Source organism: Ahaetulla prasina, chromosome 2 (assembly GCF_028640845.1).
Source record: "Ahaetulla prasina isolate Xishuangbanna chromosome 2, ASM2864084v1, whole genome shotgun sequence".
Classification (NCBI taxonomy): domain Eukaryota; kingdom Metazoa; phylum Chordata; class Lepidosauria; order Squamata; family Colubridae; genus Ahaetulla; species Ahaetulla prasina.
In genome coordinates, this window is record NC_080540.1 from 13,060,794 (window position 1) to 13,078,840 (window position 18,047).

General features: G+C 41.7%; 1 protein-coding gene across 1 annotated transcript; it reads right to left on the reverse strand.

Annotated features, from left to right (window-relative positions):
• Positions 1-6,087: 6,087 nt before the first annotated feature.
• LOC131192496 (E3 ubiquitin-protein ligase TRIM39-like) lies at positions 6,088-17,787 on the reverse strand. Its single transcript, XM_058171681.1, has 7 exons — positions 17,337-17,787; positions 16,038-16,133; positions 15,226-15,456; positions 12,989-13,011; positions 9,954-10,072; positions 9,110-9,142; positions 6,088-6,859 (listed from the first exon to the last, which is right to left on the reverse strand). The coding sequence occupies exons 1-7, from the start codon at positions 17,748-17,750 to the stop codon at positions 6,351-6,353; spliced, it is 1,425 nt and encodes a 474-aa protein (XP_058027664.1). The 5' UTR covers positions 17,751-17,787; the 3' UTR covers positions 6,088-6,350.
• Between the last annotated feature and the right edge of the window lie 260 nt (positions 17,788-18,047).

An 18,047-nucleotide genomic window follows, 5' to 3' on the forward strand; every position in this document is an offset into this window, starting at 1 on the left:
GGCAAGAAAGCAAAATGGCTGTCTGAGGAAGCTTTGCAAATAGCTGAGGAAAGAAGGGAAGCGAAAGGCAAGGGAGAAAGAGAAAGATGCACCCAACTGAATGCAGAATTCCAGAAAATAGCTAGATAATAGAACATTGTCCATGGGGTCGCGATGGGTCGGACATGACTTCGCAACTAACAACAACAAACTTCTAATATGAATATTTGGCAGAGGAAGACTTGCCTGGACTGTCCCTTTCCCAGCTAGCCAATCAGGAAATGGATCATGAAAACCTCTAAAACTGGGCAAAAGTCAACCTGAGGAGGCAGCCTGGATCACTCATTGGAAGGGAGACACAGAAGACTATCTTGTAGATGTCAAATATGAAATATGTAGAATGTGGAATAGGATCATTTGCTGAATGGGAAACAAGTTTGACCAATGAGGTGCCTTAAGGCAAAAAATGGATAGAAAGAATCATTAGTAGTCTCAGGCCAACATAGGACAGGGGAACCCATGGGGGAAGGGGGGGGAAATCTGGTGGGTGGAGAACATCTTATACACCTTTGCCTTTTGTTCAAGGGCTTTTTGGGGAGGCTTCTTTAATCACAACAGGGTCTCTGAGGGGCCATAGACAGTCCCAAGCCCCCTCCTTTATCTTGCCTTTTTGGTGGTGGCACATCATTTCTGGAATGCCCTCCCCAGAGACCGTTGGCAGCCACAGTGGCATCATTTTGGCACCAGGTGAAGACCTTTCTGTGCAAGGAAGGAAGGGAGAGAGGGAGGGAGGGAGGGAGGGAGGAAGGAAGGAAGGAAGGAAGGAAGGAAGGAAGGAAGGAAGGAAGGAAGGAAGGAAGGCACCATGAATATGACTGCAACTACAGCAGTGGTGGGTTGCTACCGGTTCTCCCCGGTTCTTGCGAACCGGTAGTAAACATTTTGAGTAGTTCGGAGAACAGGTAAATGCCACCTCTGCCTGGCCCTGCCCCCAATTTATTGCTGCCTCCCGAGTCCCAGCTGATCAGCTAGAAGGGAAAAAAATCAGGACTCACTTGACAAAGAAGAGAAAAAAACACAAGACACCGTCACTTTAAATTGAGAAGCCAAGAAGCCTCCCAACTGATCGGCTAGAATGAAAAAATCAGGGCTCGCTTCTCAACCAGGAGATCGCTTGACAAAGGAGGGGGGAAAAAAGATGCTGTCGCTTTAAATTGACGGGGCTCCTGAAAGGAGGTTTTTACTTGCAGAAGCAGTCCATTTCTGGGTCAGCTGAACAACAAACTGGATAAGAGGAGGGATTCTTATATGGTTCTATGTTTTTGAAGTTTTGTGGTCTGTGCAACATGGGCTTTGTGTTTCTAAAAAGGTTTGGGTGATTTTCATTGTGAAATATCCTGTCTTGAATGAATTTTCTGCCTGCTTGTAAATGGAGCCGAACTTCCGGCTTCCACTTTCCATTATCTCTAAGCACTGGTAGCTGTTTTCTGCTTACAAAGTTTCCTTTGTGCAGCTGGCAGGAATGTGGAATTCCAGGCAGGTTCCTTGTTAGCAGCTTGATTTTTCCTTGCTTATGTGGGAGCCTTTTCTTATGAGTAATATTTTATTTGGGAAATGAAGAAGGGGGAGTTTGATTCTCTCTGAGAGATTAGTGGGGTGGGGAGGGAATGGGGATTTTGAAGTAACCTTCCCCTGGAGTGGGGAGGGAATGGGGATTTTAGGCTTGCTGTCAAACATCAGCCATAATACCAATGACTGTTGAACAATATGCAGGTTGTATTACACGAACGGCTATTTTATATGTGAAATTATGACTGAAACCTATATTGGTTCACAATGTCAGGAAGTTTCTCCTTAGTTTTAGGTTGCTTCTCTCTTTGTTCAGTTTCCGTCCATTGCTTCTTGTTTTGCCTTCTGGTGCTTTGGAAAATACATTGCCCCCCCCTTCTTTCTGGCAGCCCCTTAAAAGCCTGTTGCCTATCACACTCTTGGGCAAAGCATGTGAGCCATTTCCTCCTGAGCAGTTTCAGTGGTCCATGAAAGTGCATCTATAGTATGTAGATAATAAAATTGAAAAAAGGTGAACAACATTTTTTGCAAAACTATAGATATGTTGAGGCTGGGTTGACAAGGAATGGCTAGGAGTGGAGGGGCCAGGCGAGGCACCCCTTGATGTGAGTGACATTGAGTTGGCCATGCCCAGTGGTGGGATTCAGCCAGTTCGCACCACTTCGGGAGAACCGGTTGTTAACTTTCTGAGCAGTTTGGTGAACTGGTTTTTGGAAGAAATCATTAGGGCAGAGAACCGGTTGTTAAATTATTTGAATCCCACCACTGGCCATGCCTATCTAATCACATGACCATCAAGCCACGCCCACTGTCACATGACCATCAAGCCACACCCCAAAAATAAGCCACGCCCATAGAACCAGTAGTAAAAAAATTTAGAACCCACCCCTGAACTACAATACTACTATTAAACAGGTTTAGGGCCTGGAAAATTTAGGGACCTAATTTACAGAATATTCACATCTAAATCTCTTTTAAATATTCTCAAGAAGCGGGGAGATGCAAAGCAGGAACAATCGTGGGAGTATTCAACAAAGGGATGGAAGCCCCACCCCTTATTTACATATGGAAAAAAGGCGGAGCTGGCTGTCATCTTGACTTTTTTGACATGCCTTGGGAGACCCTGGCCATAATCCCCATCCCTTTTGATATTCTGTTGGGCTAGATCAGTGGCTCTCAATTTGACATATGTGAAATCAAATTATAAGCATATTAACATTTTTCATTTTTAATATATATGGACATTAAAGTGTCTTATCACAGAGTTTCACACTTATGACCATTGCAGCATCCTCATGATTACATGATCAACATTCAGTCGCTTGGCAATTGGCTCATATTTATGACGGTTGCAATGTCCCCGAGTTATGTGATCACCCTTCGTGACCTTTGACAAGCAAAGTCAACGGGGAAGTCAAATTCACTTAGCAACTGTGTCACTAACTTAACAACTGCAGTGATTCACTTAACAACTGACATGAAAGATCATCATGCAGTGCTACGCCCAAAAGGGTCGCTGGGATCCTGGTTCCCCTTGCCCTCTTTTCCAACCATCCAGGCGCCTTCCCCTGCTTCAGTCTATTCCTTGTGGCTGCCACTCCACTCTGGTCCTTTTGCTCAGGCACCTCCACTTTCCCTGCTCAGCTGGATTCTGCTATCTTGTCCTTCCAGCTGGTCCCTTCTGGAGTCTCCTATCAGCAGGAGGGTCTTACGGTTGGGTTGTGGCTGTTCTTCCTCTCTCTCCTTTCTCCCCTGGTGCTTGCTGGTCTCTCCTGCCACTGCCTCTGCTCCTCCGTTGATTCCCCTGCCTGCCTCCCTTTCTCTCCATCTCTTTCCCCTTCCTACTCCTAATCCTTTCTCAATCTTTCCTCACACACTTTTCCCTACCTTTCCCCACACTCCTTTCTCCAGCTTTCCTCAACCGATCCTTATGCGTCACTTCCCCCCCCTCACTTCAGGAGGCCCCACTTCCCTTCTCTCCTTTCTTCCTCAGGCTTGGCCCCAGAGACTCAGCTATCCCTTTCTCCCTCTGTCTCTATCCCCTGCTCTCCTTTTTCTTGCTGAAACCTCCTTTTCATTACCTTCTTCCACCATGATTCAGTTAAAATGGCGTATAAGCTCACTTAATAGCTGTCTCACTTGACAGCAGAAAGTTGGGGGGAAAGTTGGGAAATTGTAAGTTGGGGACTACCTGTATTAGGTATGTTCATTAGGATTACTCATTTGCTCCTTTGCCAACAGCAACTTGTCAATCTTCAGTTCTTTAGATGCTTTGAGATGTTCCAGAGATCTGCTGTCAGCATTCAAAGTCACCATTATCAGAGTTAAGTTTCACTCTGCTTATTTATTTGTATCTCGCCTTTATTATTTTTACAAATAACTCAAAGTGGCAAACATCCAACACATCTTCCTCCTCCTATTTTCCCCACAACAATCCTGTCAGGTGGATTGGACTGAAAGAGAATAAATGACTCAGTCACCCAGCTGGCTTTCATGGCTAAGGCAGGACTTGAACTCACAGTCTTCCTGGATCTGACTCCCATCTCAATATCAAAGCCACTTTTGAGGTTCCTCAGATTGTGGACCCCTGGTGGCTTTCTGGACTTTTTTTGCTAAAGATTCAGGAGTGGCTTCCATTGCCTGCTTCCTAGGGCTGAGTGAGAGTAACAGGTCCCAGGTCACCCAACTGGCCTTTACCTAAGGGAGGATTAGAACTCAGGGCTTCTACACACCTTCATGTGGGATAAAGGAAGTAAGACACATTCATATTTTCAAAGACATAGAATAAGAGACGCATTGGTACAGAATTGGCAAGACAAGGAAAAAACACTACAAGAAAATTCCTGGCTGGTTATCCCCTGTGGAGGCAATGATCCACCCCAACACACTAGACATAAGTAAGATGCCAAGATATTCAGAAATATTAGACAAACAGGGAAAACTCAAAAATATTCAGACATTAAAGGAACAGGGAATATCGATCAATTGGTGGCCATATTTACAATTGAAATCCAGATATAAGAAAGATATGGAAGAATTTGGAATTGATATGGAACCAAATCAGCTAGACAAATTATTGATAGGCCTGGAAGGAAAATTAATATCTAAATTATACAAATACCTATTAAGAGTTTGATAGAATGGAAGAGGTGGTGAAAGAACCAATGATTGCATGGGCAAAGAATATAGGGCACAATATAGATTTAGATAATTGGGAAATAATCTGGAATAAAAACCAGATTTAACCAAATCTACTGCTTACAAAGAAAATCAATATAAAAAGGTTTACCGCTGGCACCTAGCGCCAGCTAGGTTGGCCAAAATGTACCCGAATCTAAGTCCAAAGTGCTGGAAATGTAATCAACATCAAGGTACCTTCTTTCATGTCTGGTGGATGTGCCCCGAAGTGAAAAAGTACTGGGTTAAGATATAAGGATGGTTACAGGATATAACAAAATGCCAAATTGAACGGAACCCAGAAATATTTCTCTTGGGAATGTTTAAGACAAAACTTGATAAAAAAACAAGATATTTGATTTTGCACATTCTAACAGTGGCAAGGATTGTGTTCGCGCAATATTGGAAACTCAGTAGCATACCACCAGAGAGTCTGATTATCCAAAAAGTATATGATTGCGCAGAAATGGATAGGCTTACCATAGAATTACAAGAAAAAGAAGATTCAGAATACTATGTGGTCTGGGATTATTGGTACATATGGACAATCAATAGAAATAGAAAACAAAATATATATAAGGCTATTGATGATTAGATGTATATAATGTATATAGAAATTATATGGAAAGTAGATCCGAAATATACAATAATGTCACGGTTCTGTTGAATCTATACAACTGTTATGAAAAAAAGAAAATTGTAATAAAAATATTTTTTTAAAAAAAAGAACTCATGGCTTCTAGCTTGATTTCTTAACCACCACAATAGATTGGCTTCTTCTTTTACTCAAATTACTTCTAGTTACTCAATAAGAGGCAGAGTGGCTTAAAGCAAGAAGGAAAAACAGTGTTATTGTCAAATAATGCATTTATTTAATAACATGTTTCATTTTTACCATTCTATTAACAATTCTTTTTGAGTATTGGCTTGAGCCAGGTGACACATTTAGGACACATAGGGCTCACGTTTTCTCTCTTGATAACAGACGGTATGTTTTATTTTTGTCTATTCTCTTCTGGGGATCTTCTGTTTCTATGTGTTACACTGAACACATTTATTGCCATAAAATTGCAAAAGAAGGAACTACAATCCATGAGACACCTATAGAATTACAATCGGTCTTACAATCAGTAATCTGATTGTTGTAGATAACTTTCATGAGTATAAAAACACAATTATGTGTTAAAAGAAAAAGGGGATAAAAAGTGGGAAGGAAAGAAAAAAAGAAGGGGAAGATTACAGAATATACTAAGTTATGGAAACCTACACAATCATTGATTACAACTAACATTAAACAAACAAGCATGATCCATAAATGGGATGGAGAGCTGTGACAGACATATAAAATCATGATTGACAGGCTTAGCTGTAAGGTATCTTTAATACTGATACCCCTGAAAACATGATGCTAAAGCCAATAAAGCTCTTTTTTTTTAATCCAGACAAATAGAAATGATGATCAGGTTATTCCTTTATAATGACTGACTGACTAACCAGAGTGGCATAAAACAATAAAGGAAGCTGAAATAGCAAAAACCTAAGGAATCTCTGCTTTAAAGGCTTTCAGAGATCATTGCTTGGCAAATAGGGATTTTTCCAAAGTTTTGTCTACGGATGTCCCTTTTTTAGGGGAGTGTCATGCAGGTGCCCTCGTCCAAATAGAAATAGGGCAGAAGGGTATCTCCAACCAAGGAAGCATCTGAGAATGTATGGAGCAGAGTTGCTGTGCTGGCATCAAAAAAGCTCACTTGTCCCTCTTCACAGTTGAGAGAGATGCGGATCCTCGTGGGCTCCTCAGTCAGGACCAGTTCAGTGTATTCTGACTGAGAGGTAGCCAAGTATTTTCCTACCCATTTCCAAAACTCCCAGCGCCTGGTCTGGTCATCAACATTTGTTAAGTTCAGTGGCTTGCTGGCAACCCCTATAGCCCATTTTCCTCTACCTCCTGCAATAACTTCCCAGAAATGTCGCCCTGATGAGAACGTCTGACAGCCAAGGACACAAGGATAAGATCTCTTGCGGTCCGAGACAGGATATTTTCCTATAACTAGCTTAATTCCTTTGACACTTTTTCGATCTTTGGAGACATCATGGCGCTCAGGATTGGCTGTGTCTGGATCCAGAGTTATATTCTCTGTAAAGGGGAAGGGAAGAAGGAAGGAGAAGAACAAGAGTTCAAGCTGCAGGCCTAGTTTGTGTCTTTACCCCCAAGAGTTTAACCTTCTTGTGTGAATGGAATTCAACTTCCAAACACCCCCTCCAGGACTGGAAGACTCATTGTATTTTTAAACAGCACCTGAGCCATTGTCTGGTCAAGACTCCTCCAACTTTGGCAACTGTAAGATTTGTGGACTTCAATTTCTACAAATTGAAATCAGCTGTTTAGCGCTCCTCTAGCCTCTGGCCTTCTTGTTCCATTCACTTAGATTGCCTTCGCCATCTTCCAGTCCATCTGCCTCCCTTCAACTGCCACTAAGCTGCACACCTTCAGGATCCATTGATTAACTGTACCTCTCTTGGCTCCTCCGCTCAGCTCTTCATCTCTTGGCTCCACTGGTCAATTCCCTTAGTCTCTAGTCTCCCATGTGGCTGCCACTCTGCTGATTGCCCTCCAGCTCCACCATGCTGGATGGGGAATTCTGGGAACTGAAATCCACAAGTCTCACAATGGCCAAGGATGAAGACCTCTGGCCAAGTCCTTCAAACACTTCATAGTGCTCCACCTCTTCTAGTGTTGCTGTGAGTGAGTTGTTGGCTGTGTGGTTGCATCTTGATTGTTGTGGAGGTGTTTCTTTATTTCGATGGCTTCCATAATTATTCTCTTGTTATAGTGTTCAGTTTTAGAAGTTAATTTGGTTCCTTCAAAATCAATTTCATGTCCTGTGGCTTTAAGGCGCTGGAAAAGGGAGGAGGTTTTTTCTTCTTTTCTGACTGCGTTCTTGTGTTCTGCGATGCGTGCATTTATTCTCCTCACTGCCCAAGAACCAAGACACAGAACAAAACAATGGCATCGCCCTTCTCCCGTACATCAAAGGCACCACAGATAAAATCAGCAAAATTCTCCACAAACACAACATCAAGACAGCCTTCTGCACAGACCAAAAAATAGCCAACATCTTAAGAAACCCCAAAGACAAGATCCATCTAGAAAACCAAGGAGTCTATGAAATACCATGCAAAATCTGCCCAGCCACATACATTGGACAAACTAATAGGAGAATAAATGCACGTGTTGCAGAACCCAAGAACGCAGTCAGAAAAGAAGAAAAAACCTCCTCCCTTTTCCAGCACCTTAAAGCCACAGGACATGAAATTGATTTTGAAGGAACCAAATTAATTTCCAAAACTGAACACTATAACAAGAGAATAATTATGGAAGCCATCGAAATAGAGAAACACCCCCACAACATGAACAAACGGGATGACACCTCCCGCCTACCAGACATCTGGAAACTAGCCTTAGTCAACAAACGAGTCCCAGCCATGAAAATTGACACCGGACCCAGGATAACACACAACGCCACCACCAATCATCCTCATCAGATTCAAACCCAAACCCATCCCACAGACGAAACACAACCACCATCCAGAAGCCAGACCATGCTGGCACCACTGGCTGCTGCGCCCCCCTCCGATCCCCACACAAAGCAAGCTGACACACGCCAGGAACACATGACAAGACCTCGGACTTGGAGCCAAACCAAAACCCGGGATGCTGCATCACAGCCATGCTCAAGACATCATATCACAGAACTCCAGAGGCCACAACACCAAAGCTCAGGAACAAAAAACTAGGACCACACCCACACAGGATGCTATGAAACAGCCAACCAATCTGCAAACACCCACTCCATGTACCAATCAAGATGCAACCACACAGCCAACCAACCAAAAATTGAAAAAAATTTGGAAAAAAATTTGTCTATTAAATACTGTGGAATGGATTTCAGATCACCATGTTTCTCCCACAGATAATTTTATTTTGTTTGTTCAAGGGTGGGTTCATCACAGAATTAATTTATTCTTGCTCCTGGAGGTGAAACTAAAAATGTTTTTTATAATCAAGTTTTGTCTTAAATTAATATTATTCTTAATTTGAATAATATTTTAGTTTATACTTTGTATACTGTGCTTATACTTTTAAAACCCTGTGAATAAAATTGCTTCGATTTGACACTAAAGATGAAATTCATTCCTTTTCCTGTCTAATACAAGATTGGGATAAATAAATACCTGGGCAATGCCGGGTAATCAGCTAGTAGTAGTCTTATATAGTATCTAATCCTATATTTTTTCTTTTTTCATACTCTATCATGTTTCTCTTAGTTACTGGCATCAGAGCTTAAAACAGCAAGGAATTCCAATTCCTAGAACTCATATTTACCTTCCTGTAGTTGAAGTCCACTTTCCAGCATATCTGGGGAAGAAAAGGGAGGGATTCAGTATCTCATCACTGGAATTGGAGCAACAGAAGGGCCTCCCTCAGATACCCTGGTTTGCTTTCCTTGGACTCAAATCAGGAAATAAGGAATAGGGAAAGCTACAAACTAAAATGTCTTTGACAGCTATATCGATTCCATCAGGTATAAATATATTCTACTATATATTCCATATACAGGTAGTTCTCAGCTTACAACTATTTCTTTAGTGAAGTTATAGCGGCACTGACAAAAGTGCTTTATGACCGGTTCTCACACTTATGACCATTGCACCCTACCCAGTCACGTGATCAAAATTAGGGCACTGGGAACCAGCTTGTATTTATGATGGTTGCAGCATCCCATTTTTCTGGGATTGTCCTCTTCAACCTTCCTGGGGAACTTCTGACAAGCAAAGTCAATGGGGGAATCCAGATTCATTTATCAACAGTGATTCACTTAACTGCCGCGATTTTCGGAATAATTCTGGCAAAAAAGTTGGTAAAATGGGGTACAGCTGACTTAACCATTGCCTTGCTTAGCAACAGAAATTTTCAGCTCAACTGAGGTCATAAGTCAAGAACTACCTCCATATATTTCATTATACTTATTATAAACTTATTCTGCTTCCCCAGAGATCACTGCACATGGATTTAGGCTACGAAGAATACAGGGAATCTTGATTTACAATCCTAACTGAGACAGTGATCCTGAAATTGATCCCTCATTGATCCATGTGACACCAACCCAGAATCTCCCTTGGATGCTCAAAATGTCATCCAGGGTAAAACTCCAGCAGCTGTTTTTTACCTCTCAGTTTTATCATGGCCCTTTTCAGAAGCCCAGGGATATCATTGTAATCCCAGATTGTCCACTTTGGCTCTAGAAGTAAATCCACCGGATTCTCACATGTTTCCTTTGCCTGGTAACTGTCAAGACAAAATAACAGAATTACAGAGTTGGAAGAGACCTTTTAGGTCATCTAGTCCAACACACACAGCCCAGCGCCCAAGCAGGAGACCCTACACCGTTTCTGACAGATGGCAGTCCGGCTTCTTCTTGAAAGCTTCTAGTGATGAAGCTCCCATTATTTCTGGAGGCCAGCTGTTCCAGAGGTTCATTCTCCTCAGTCAGAAAATTTCTCCTTATTTCTAGGTTGAATCTCTCCTTGATCAGTTTCCATCCATTATTCCTTGTCTGGCCTTCAGGTGCTTTGGAAAATAGCTTGACCCCTTTCTCTCTGTGGCAGCCCCTCAAATATTGGAACACTGCCATCATGTCTCCCCTGGTCCTTCTCTTCACTAGACTAGCCATGCCCAGTTCCTGTAACCGTTATCAACCTGCCAATAGAAGAACCTTTCTAAACCATCAGATGGTCCTTGAGGATTGGCTAGCGACAGAATCCAATCTGGGTTGGTCACCAGAGGTTTTGTCTTCTGAGCTTTCGGACTTGGGCTGGAGCCCATCCTCAGGGAATCTCCCTCTCTCTCTCCAGAATGGGCTGTTCTACGCATTGTATTAACGTAGTGCCTGGTTGTGTTGGCTTTTAGTTGTCAAGTGGGGTGTTCATCGCCAGTTATTAAGTCATTGATTGTCATTTCCTCAGATCCTAACTAACTGGTAAGTAAATCAGCACTCCTGTTGACTGACAAGGGCCCCTGTTTCCCAGGCTTCAGTCAATTCTCTGGCTAGCTATTCAAATATGGACACCATGGCGACTCAGTGGATCCTGACTGAGAACTGCACTCATCCACCTTCATCAAGTTAAAGAAGAGATCTAGCAGAGGCCATTAAGTTCCAGTTTTGGGCTCCCTACTCTTCAAAATTCTTGTGAATCTCTTGGCCGAACCAATGGATTTGTCAGAGTTTGCAGCAATCCTACCAGCACACAAGTAAATAATTCAGCAGGATTCATTTATAGAAGATAAATTAATTCCACGTGGAGGGAAGTATGCAGTGGAGTACCCCAAGGCTCGGTTTTAGGCCCAGTATTCTTCAACATCTTTATCAATGACTTGGACGAAGGGATAGATGGGGAACTCATCAAATTTGCAGATGAAACTAAGCTGGCAGGAATAGCCAACACTCCAGAAGATAGACTCAAGTTACAGAAGGATCTTGACAGTCTTGAACGTTGGGCACTATCTAACAAAATGAAATTCAAGAGTGAAAAAAGTAAGGTTCTACATTTAGGCAAAAAAAAATATGCACAGGTACCGTATATATGGCACCTTGCTCAATAGTAGTAACTGTGAGAGGGATCTTGGAGTCCTAGTGGACAACCATTTAGATATGAGCCAGCAATGTGCAGCAGCTGCCAAAAAAGCCAACACAGTTCTGGGCTGCATAAACAGAGAGATAGAATCAAGATCACGTGAAGTGTTAATACCACTTTATAATGCCTTGGTAAGGCCACACTTGGAATATTGCATTCAGTTTTGGTCGCCACGATGTAAAAAAGATGTTGAGACTCTAGAAAGAGTGCAGAGAAGAGCAACAAAGATGATTAGGGGACTGGAGGCTAAAACATATGAAGAACGGTTGCAGGAACTGGGTATGTCTAGTTTAATAAAAAGAAGGACTAGGGGAGACATGATAGCAGTGTTCCAATATCTCAGGGGTTGCCACAAAGAAGAGGGAATCGGGCTGTTCTCCAAAGCACCTGAGGGTAGAACAAGAAGCAATGGGTGGAAACTAATCAAGGAAAGAAGCAACTTGGAACTAAGGAGAAATTTCCTGACAATTAGAACAATTAATCAATGGAACAACTTGCCTGCAGAAGTTGTAAATGCTCCAACACTGGCAGTTTTTAAGAAAATGTTGGATAACCATCTGTCTGAGATGGTGTAGGGTTTCCTGCCTGGGCAGGGGGTTGGACTAGAAGGCCTCCAAGGTCCCTTCCAACTCTGTTGTTGTTGTTGTTGTTATCATTATTATTATTATAAAAAACTTATTTATATACAATAATATAACACATGATGCATGTATACAATACCCATGCAGTAGAAGCCAGAACCAGAATAACCAGAACTCAGAAACACAGAAGCTGTATTGCAAGGACAAAGCAACTCTTTTATATATATACAGATCAGTCAAGCTAAGCCCCGCCCAGGTTCCTAGCCATCTCCCATGGCTCACAATAGATCTTGTTTGTTACTCACCAAACAGTTCTCATTGGCTGACTTCTTGTTATAGCTATCCCAGATCATAATTTCTTATACACTGACAGGATTGTATCTTACCAAATGACTGATGACTAATATGGGTGAGGTAGGTAATCAATTAGAAGACGGATATGACATTCAAACTGATCTTGATGGATTAAAGATAATGCAATGAAATTTAATAGAGACAAATTCAGTTACAAGTAAACTTCAATTGATGACTATTTGGTAGCAACCAGTTACAAGGGCTCTCAAAAAAATGACTGAACACCATTTTCCCACTTAACATCTGTCACAGTGTCACTGCAATCACAATTCCAGTGATTGGCAACCAGCATGTATTTATCATAGTTGCATTACTTGGAAGAGCTTACATCCTACAATGATACTTTTCAAACCATCAAACATCTGTCTCTTCTTGAGAAGGACTCAATAGATGGATAAAAAGGCAAATTCAGTCTAAACCTCTGGCTGAGTGTGCAACCAACATAGATCATATCAAATATTGCTAATTAGATTGTGTTGATTTTCTCTGAGGAAATATCTACAAAGCCCTGAAATACAGTCTGTTGTCTTTACATTAAAATACTGCTAAATACAGAAAGAACTTTCCAAAATAAGAAAACAGCTGGAGGAGCTGCTGATCTCTGAGAATATAAAGAAAAGGGTGGATTTACTCACTTCTTTAAGATGCTTCCAATGTCCTAAAAAATAAAGAGACAAAGAACTGAAGGCATCATTTCCAATGCAGAAAATTAAATTCTTACGGTTACAAAATACATGAGTGAAACATCTGGACAACCAGACACTAACAAGTATATATATTGCTTGCAATTTTTTTAAAAAAATCCGATGTTCTTTTCCCCCTCTTTTAGAGTGGTATTATTTTTACTTTTTTGTCTAAGAAAAAATATACCCGATTGAATCCAACACAATTACAGAAGATATATATTTATATACAAAACATAATAGCAAAAAGAAAAGACTATTTGAAAAACAAAATAGTGCATCAATAGGATAAAAAAAATCCCCTGCATTTATGTTTCCAGAATCAAGGCACTTTGGAAAATCCAGGTGTTGAGTTTCTCCTTGCCCTGGAGATTAAGGGGAGGGGAGACCCTACAAAGAACACCCACTACCACATCCCTAATAGGGAACCCTAAGCAGGCATTCTTAAAATTGTGAAGAATACAGGGACAGTGACCAGCACTTTGAATTCTTGCTTTTCGCATGGCCTGCTTTTTTTATGTATCCCTAATATTAGTCATTACAGGTAGTCCTTGACTAAATAGTTCACTTAGTGACTGTTTGAAGTTACCACGGCACTGAAAAAAGTGATTATCATTTTTCATCCGTAAGACTCTTGCAGCATCCCCATGGTCACATGATCAAAATTCAGCCACTTGGCAACCGATTAATATTTATGATGGTTGCAGCAACCTGGGGTCATGTGATCACCTTCAGTAACCTTCTGACAAGCAAAGTCAATGCGGAAGCCAGAATCATTTAATAACTATGTTATTAACTTAACCACTGCAGAGATTCACTTAATAACAGTGACAAGAAAGGTCGTAAAATAGTGCAAAATTCACTTAACAACTGTTCCATTCAGCAACAGAAATTTCGGGCCCAAATGTGCTGTTATGTCAAGGACTACCTGTAGATTTGATACTTTCAGTTTCCTTTCCATAGAAAGAGTCAAAAAGATTACTAAATGGGGAGTTGAAAAAAAGATTTTGAACTTGGGTCGACTGCAGCCAGAATCCTACATGCAGATATGGAAAAATATATCAATCTCCACAAGAGAAAATGGATGGAAAAAGTGAAAAAATTGACTGCTTTAATTAGATATGACCCGTTGTTTCTACTTGGAAGCTGCTTCTAAACTTTGTGCTCAATAGAAAAAAAATGAATTCTTGATGCTTGATTTTGCTTATTAGACTAATCTGTTTTTATAGACATGGCTAATAATTACTAAATATGCAAAATTAAAACATTGAGGCTGTAATTTTATTTTGTATTTTACTGTGCAGAAAAAAAGTTGAGAGACATTTTTTTCTTTTCCCTTTATCCTACACTTCTTTCCCATTTCTTTCCTTCTCCATTTCCCTATTTTCTTTATTTCCATTGGTACTTTTCACTATTATAATTTCGATTGAATTTATGGGGGGGGAAAAGGAAAGAGTCAAAAAAGGTATTCAGTTGGAGGGGCTAAAGAATGCAGAGAGGAGCAATGAAGATGGTAAGGGGCCAGATGGTAAGGGGCCAGCATTCAAACCATGCTATGAATGGCTAAGGGAACTGCCTAACTGCCTAACTGCTCTGCCTAACGAAGAGAAGGCTTAGGGAAGACCCTAACAGCCATCTTCCAACACTTGAAGGACTCTCATAGGGAAAAGGGGTGGAAGCTCATCTGGAGATTCTTTCCTATTCTTTTCCTTCTCCATTTCCCTATTTTCTTTATTTCTATTGGTACTTTTCACTATTATAGTTTTGATTAAATTTATGGGGGGGGGGGGGAAGGAAAGAGTCTAAAAAAGTATTCAGTGGAGGGGCTAAAGAATGCAGAGAGGAGCAATGAAGATGGTTAGGGGCCAGGAAGTCAAACCATACAATGAATGGCTAAGGGAACTCGGTATGCTCTGCCTAAGGAAGAAAAGGCTTAGGGGAGACCCTACAGCCATCTTCCAACACTTGAAGGACTCTCATAGGGAAAAGGGGTGGAAGCTCATCTGGAGATGCAACCAAATATAAGGAAGAAATTCCCGAGAAGTATTTATCAGGGGAACAGACTGCCTCCCTGAGTTTTGGGATTCCAATAATAGATTGGACAACCATTTTCGGCAGAGGATTGGACCAGAAGACCTCCAAAGTCCCTTCCAGCCCTAGGATTCTATGATCTCAACTTCCTGCCTGACCTTTAAGAGTTTGCTGGCTGGTTGCTGAAGCTTCTCTTCTATCTCCTGGATGAGATGATCAAGAGACCCCAGTTCCTCCATGTGCTTGGCCAAACCTTTCTCCTTTCTTGCCATAATGTCCTTCTCCGTTTCTTCCATTTTTGTCAACAGAAGCTTCTCCTGTGCTTCTAACCAGAGTTGTAGCTCTCTGAATTCAGCCACTACATTTATTTTCACTTTTTTGATGAAGTCCTAGAACAAGAAAGAGAAAAATAAAAAAGCCTATTTTTATTTCAATTATTTTACTTAATTATTTTTATTTTAATTGTTATAATAATTAAACAGATTCCTTGAAGAATCCAAAAGTGAGGTGGCAGAATATCTGAAGGAGAAAAAAAAACACCATTTGATATTAAAAAGCAAAGGGGGGAAAGGTTTCTTTTTAAAAAAACACGCTCCAGTTTAATGATCTCCCATGAAAATTTTCTTGGCAATCAGGGATTCCAAAAAAGAAGACAGAAAAATGTTTGAGTTCACAAATTTTTCAATAGGATAAAATACGTTTTGCATTAATTTATTAAACAAAACAAACCCATTGTATAAAACACAGCTCAGGGGATAGGTGCACTTAACGTAACTGTGACTTATTCAGCCAATGGTGATATCTCAGTCCCCAGGTTAAGAACAAGTTCTGCCCTAATATTATTTTTAACTTGAATTTCATTTAAAGTCAGAGCTTGTACTTCCAAACAGGCTGCCTATTATTAAAGATGGCAGATGAGATTCTCCTTCCTATTAGCTCAGAAGCTCCTCACCATTGAGTCAATACTTACAAGCCTCTCCTGCACTCTTTGCTCTGTGTCTCTTTTGTATGTAGCTATTTTCTCTCTCTCCTCCTTCTGAGCCTTCAGGCAATTCTCAACCTTGAACTGAAGAGAAAACACAAGTTTTGAGTTTCTTTTTGTAAAGAATTACATCGGAGGGAAGATCCAGTTAGAAGATATCGTCATAAATACATTGCAGTTGGCAGTCCGAATTTTGATCATGTGATGACAAGGATGCTGCAATGATCATAAGTGTGAAAAAAATGATTGTAAGTCACATTTTCCATTGCCGTCGTAACTTTGAACAGTCACTAAATGAAAGGTTCTAAGTCGAGGACTCCCTGCAAGAGCATTAAAGTGAGCTGCCTGAGTCTCCTGCTTGCATCACTGAGAAATGAAAGGTTGGGCTGATCCAGCAGGAATGTTTTTCTGGATCTGCACTCAAGAGTTTGGATATTTCCATGACAATTTCGCTCTAGAGCAAATGTGGAAAATGAGCTGGCAAAGGGAGCCTATTTCTCCCTAGAGGCAATTTCCGTTGCTAAGCAAGACAGTTAAGTAATATTCTTGCTGCAGTTGTTAAGTGAATCACTGCAGTTGTTCACTTAGTAGCACAGTTGTGAAGCAATTCTGGCTTCCCGATTGACTTTGCTTGTGAGAATGTCACTAAACAAAAATGGTTGTAATTCAAAGACTATGGTAAATCTGTCTTCAGAAAAATTTCAGCCACAGAGGATAAAGCAGGAGGTGAAGGTCTCAGGTTGGAATTGGGGAAGTTTGTGAAAGCAATGGTCCAGGCAGAGAGTGGCAGAGGACTGTAGTAAGACCAGTAACCAATGGGGGGGACACAACAAGAAAATAACAAGGAAGTTAGAAGGACTCCAATGCCTAAGGCACATAGACATCAACTTTGGTAACTTCTAGCTTATTATAATAATAAAACACACAGCCTCGTTGATAAGAAAGCTTATTAGCATGAATATGCAATGTATGAGGAATGTGAGTAAAGTAGGCCAGGACAAGAAATCAAAAGAAACACCTGTCAAGGAACCTTAGTCTTAACTCTATAATTTGAATTTTTACATCCTTCAGGGGTCTTGGCTCCTTTAGCTGTTGAGACCCTTTTGATGAAATACACCAATAAAAGTTCCTTGGACCGCCTGTCCAGTCTGGTTCTGATTGGCATCTGCGCCAGGCTAAACCCAGTTTGGAGACAATAGAAAGAGCAAATCAATTGGTCCAAGGATTGCCAGGAAGACCAAGGATCTGGATGGCCCTCCAAAGCGATTCTTCCTGGCTGACTCCTACCTGGTACTCCAGGAAAGCCTCCTCCACAGGGATCACCGAGTGGCCCCTGTGCTCTTTGGATCGGTCGCAGACCAAGCAGATGAGGGTCTGGTGGTCCTTACAGAAGAGCTTGAGGGGCTCCCGGTGCTTCGGGCAGAAGCTCCCTCCTTCCTCGCCCCAAGGACCTCCGCATTGCCTGGCCACTTCCACCATCCGCGCCAGCTGCCTGTTGGGGAGGAGGCTGCGGAGTCCGAAGGTTTGTCTACATTGGGGACAGGAAGCCTCCGATTCCGACGTCCCCCAACTGCGGGTCAGGCAGCCCCGGCAGAAGTTGTGGCCGCACTCCGGGATGAGCACGGGGTCCTGGAAAAAGTCCAGGCAAACGGAGCATGTGAGTTCTTCAAGAAAAACAGGCAAGCACGGTACACCCGCCATTGCCGCCGCCTCCGCCGGGAAAGGAAAGAGAAAGTTAAGTTTCGCTTCCTCTCCTCCAAATCAGCTGACCGCCTTTGGGCTCTGCCCAGACGGGAAACCGAAATGAATTGTTGTTGCTCTTGCGGTCAGCTTCGCTGGCTTCTTACAGGGAAAAATAAGTGTTTTAAAAAGAACAAATTGGAGAGAAGCAAACATTCGCCGGATGGAACCCCGATCAATTATCATTGGCCCAAAAGGGGGGGGGGTGCAGTTTTCAAAATAATCCTCCTCCTCCATATCCCTCATCGGACGTTGACG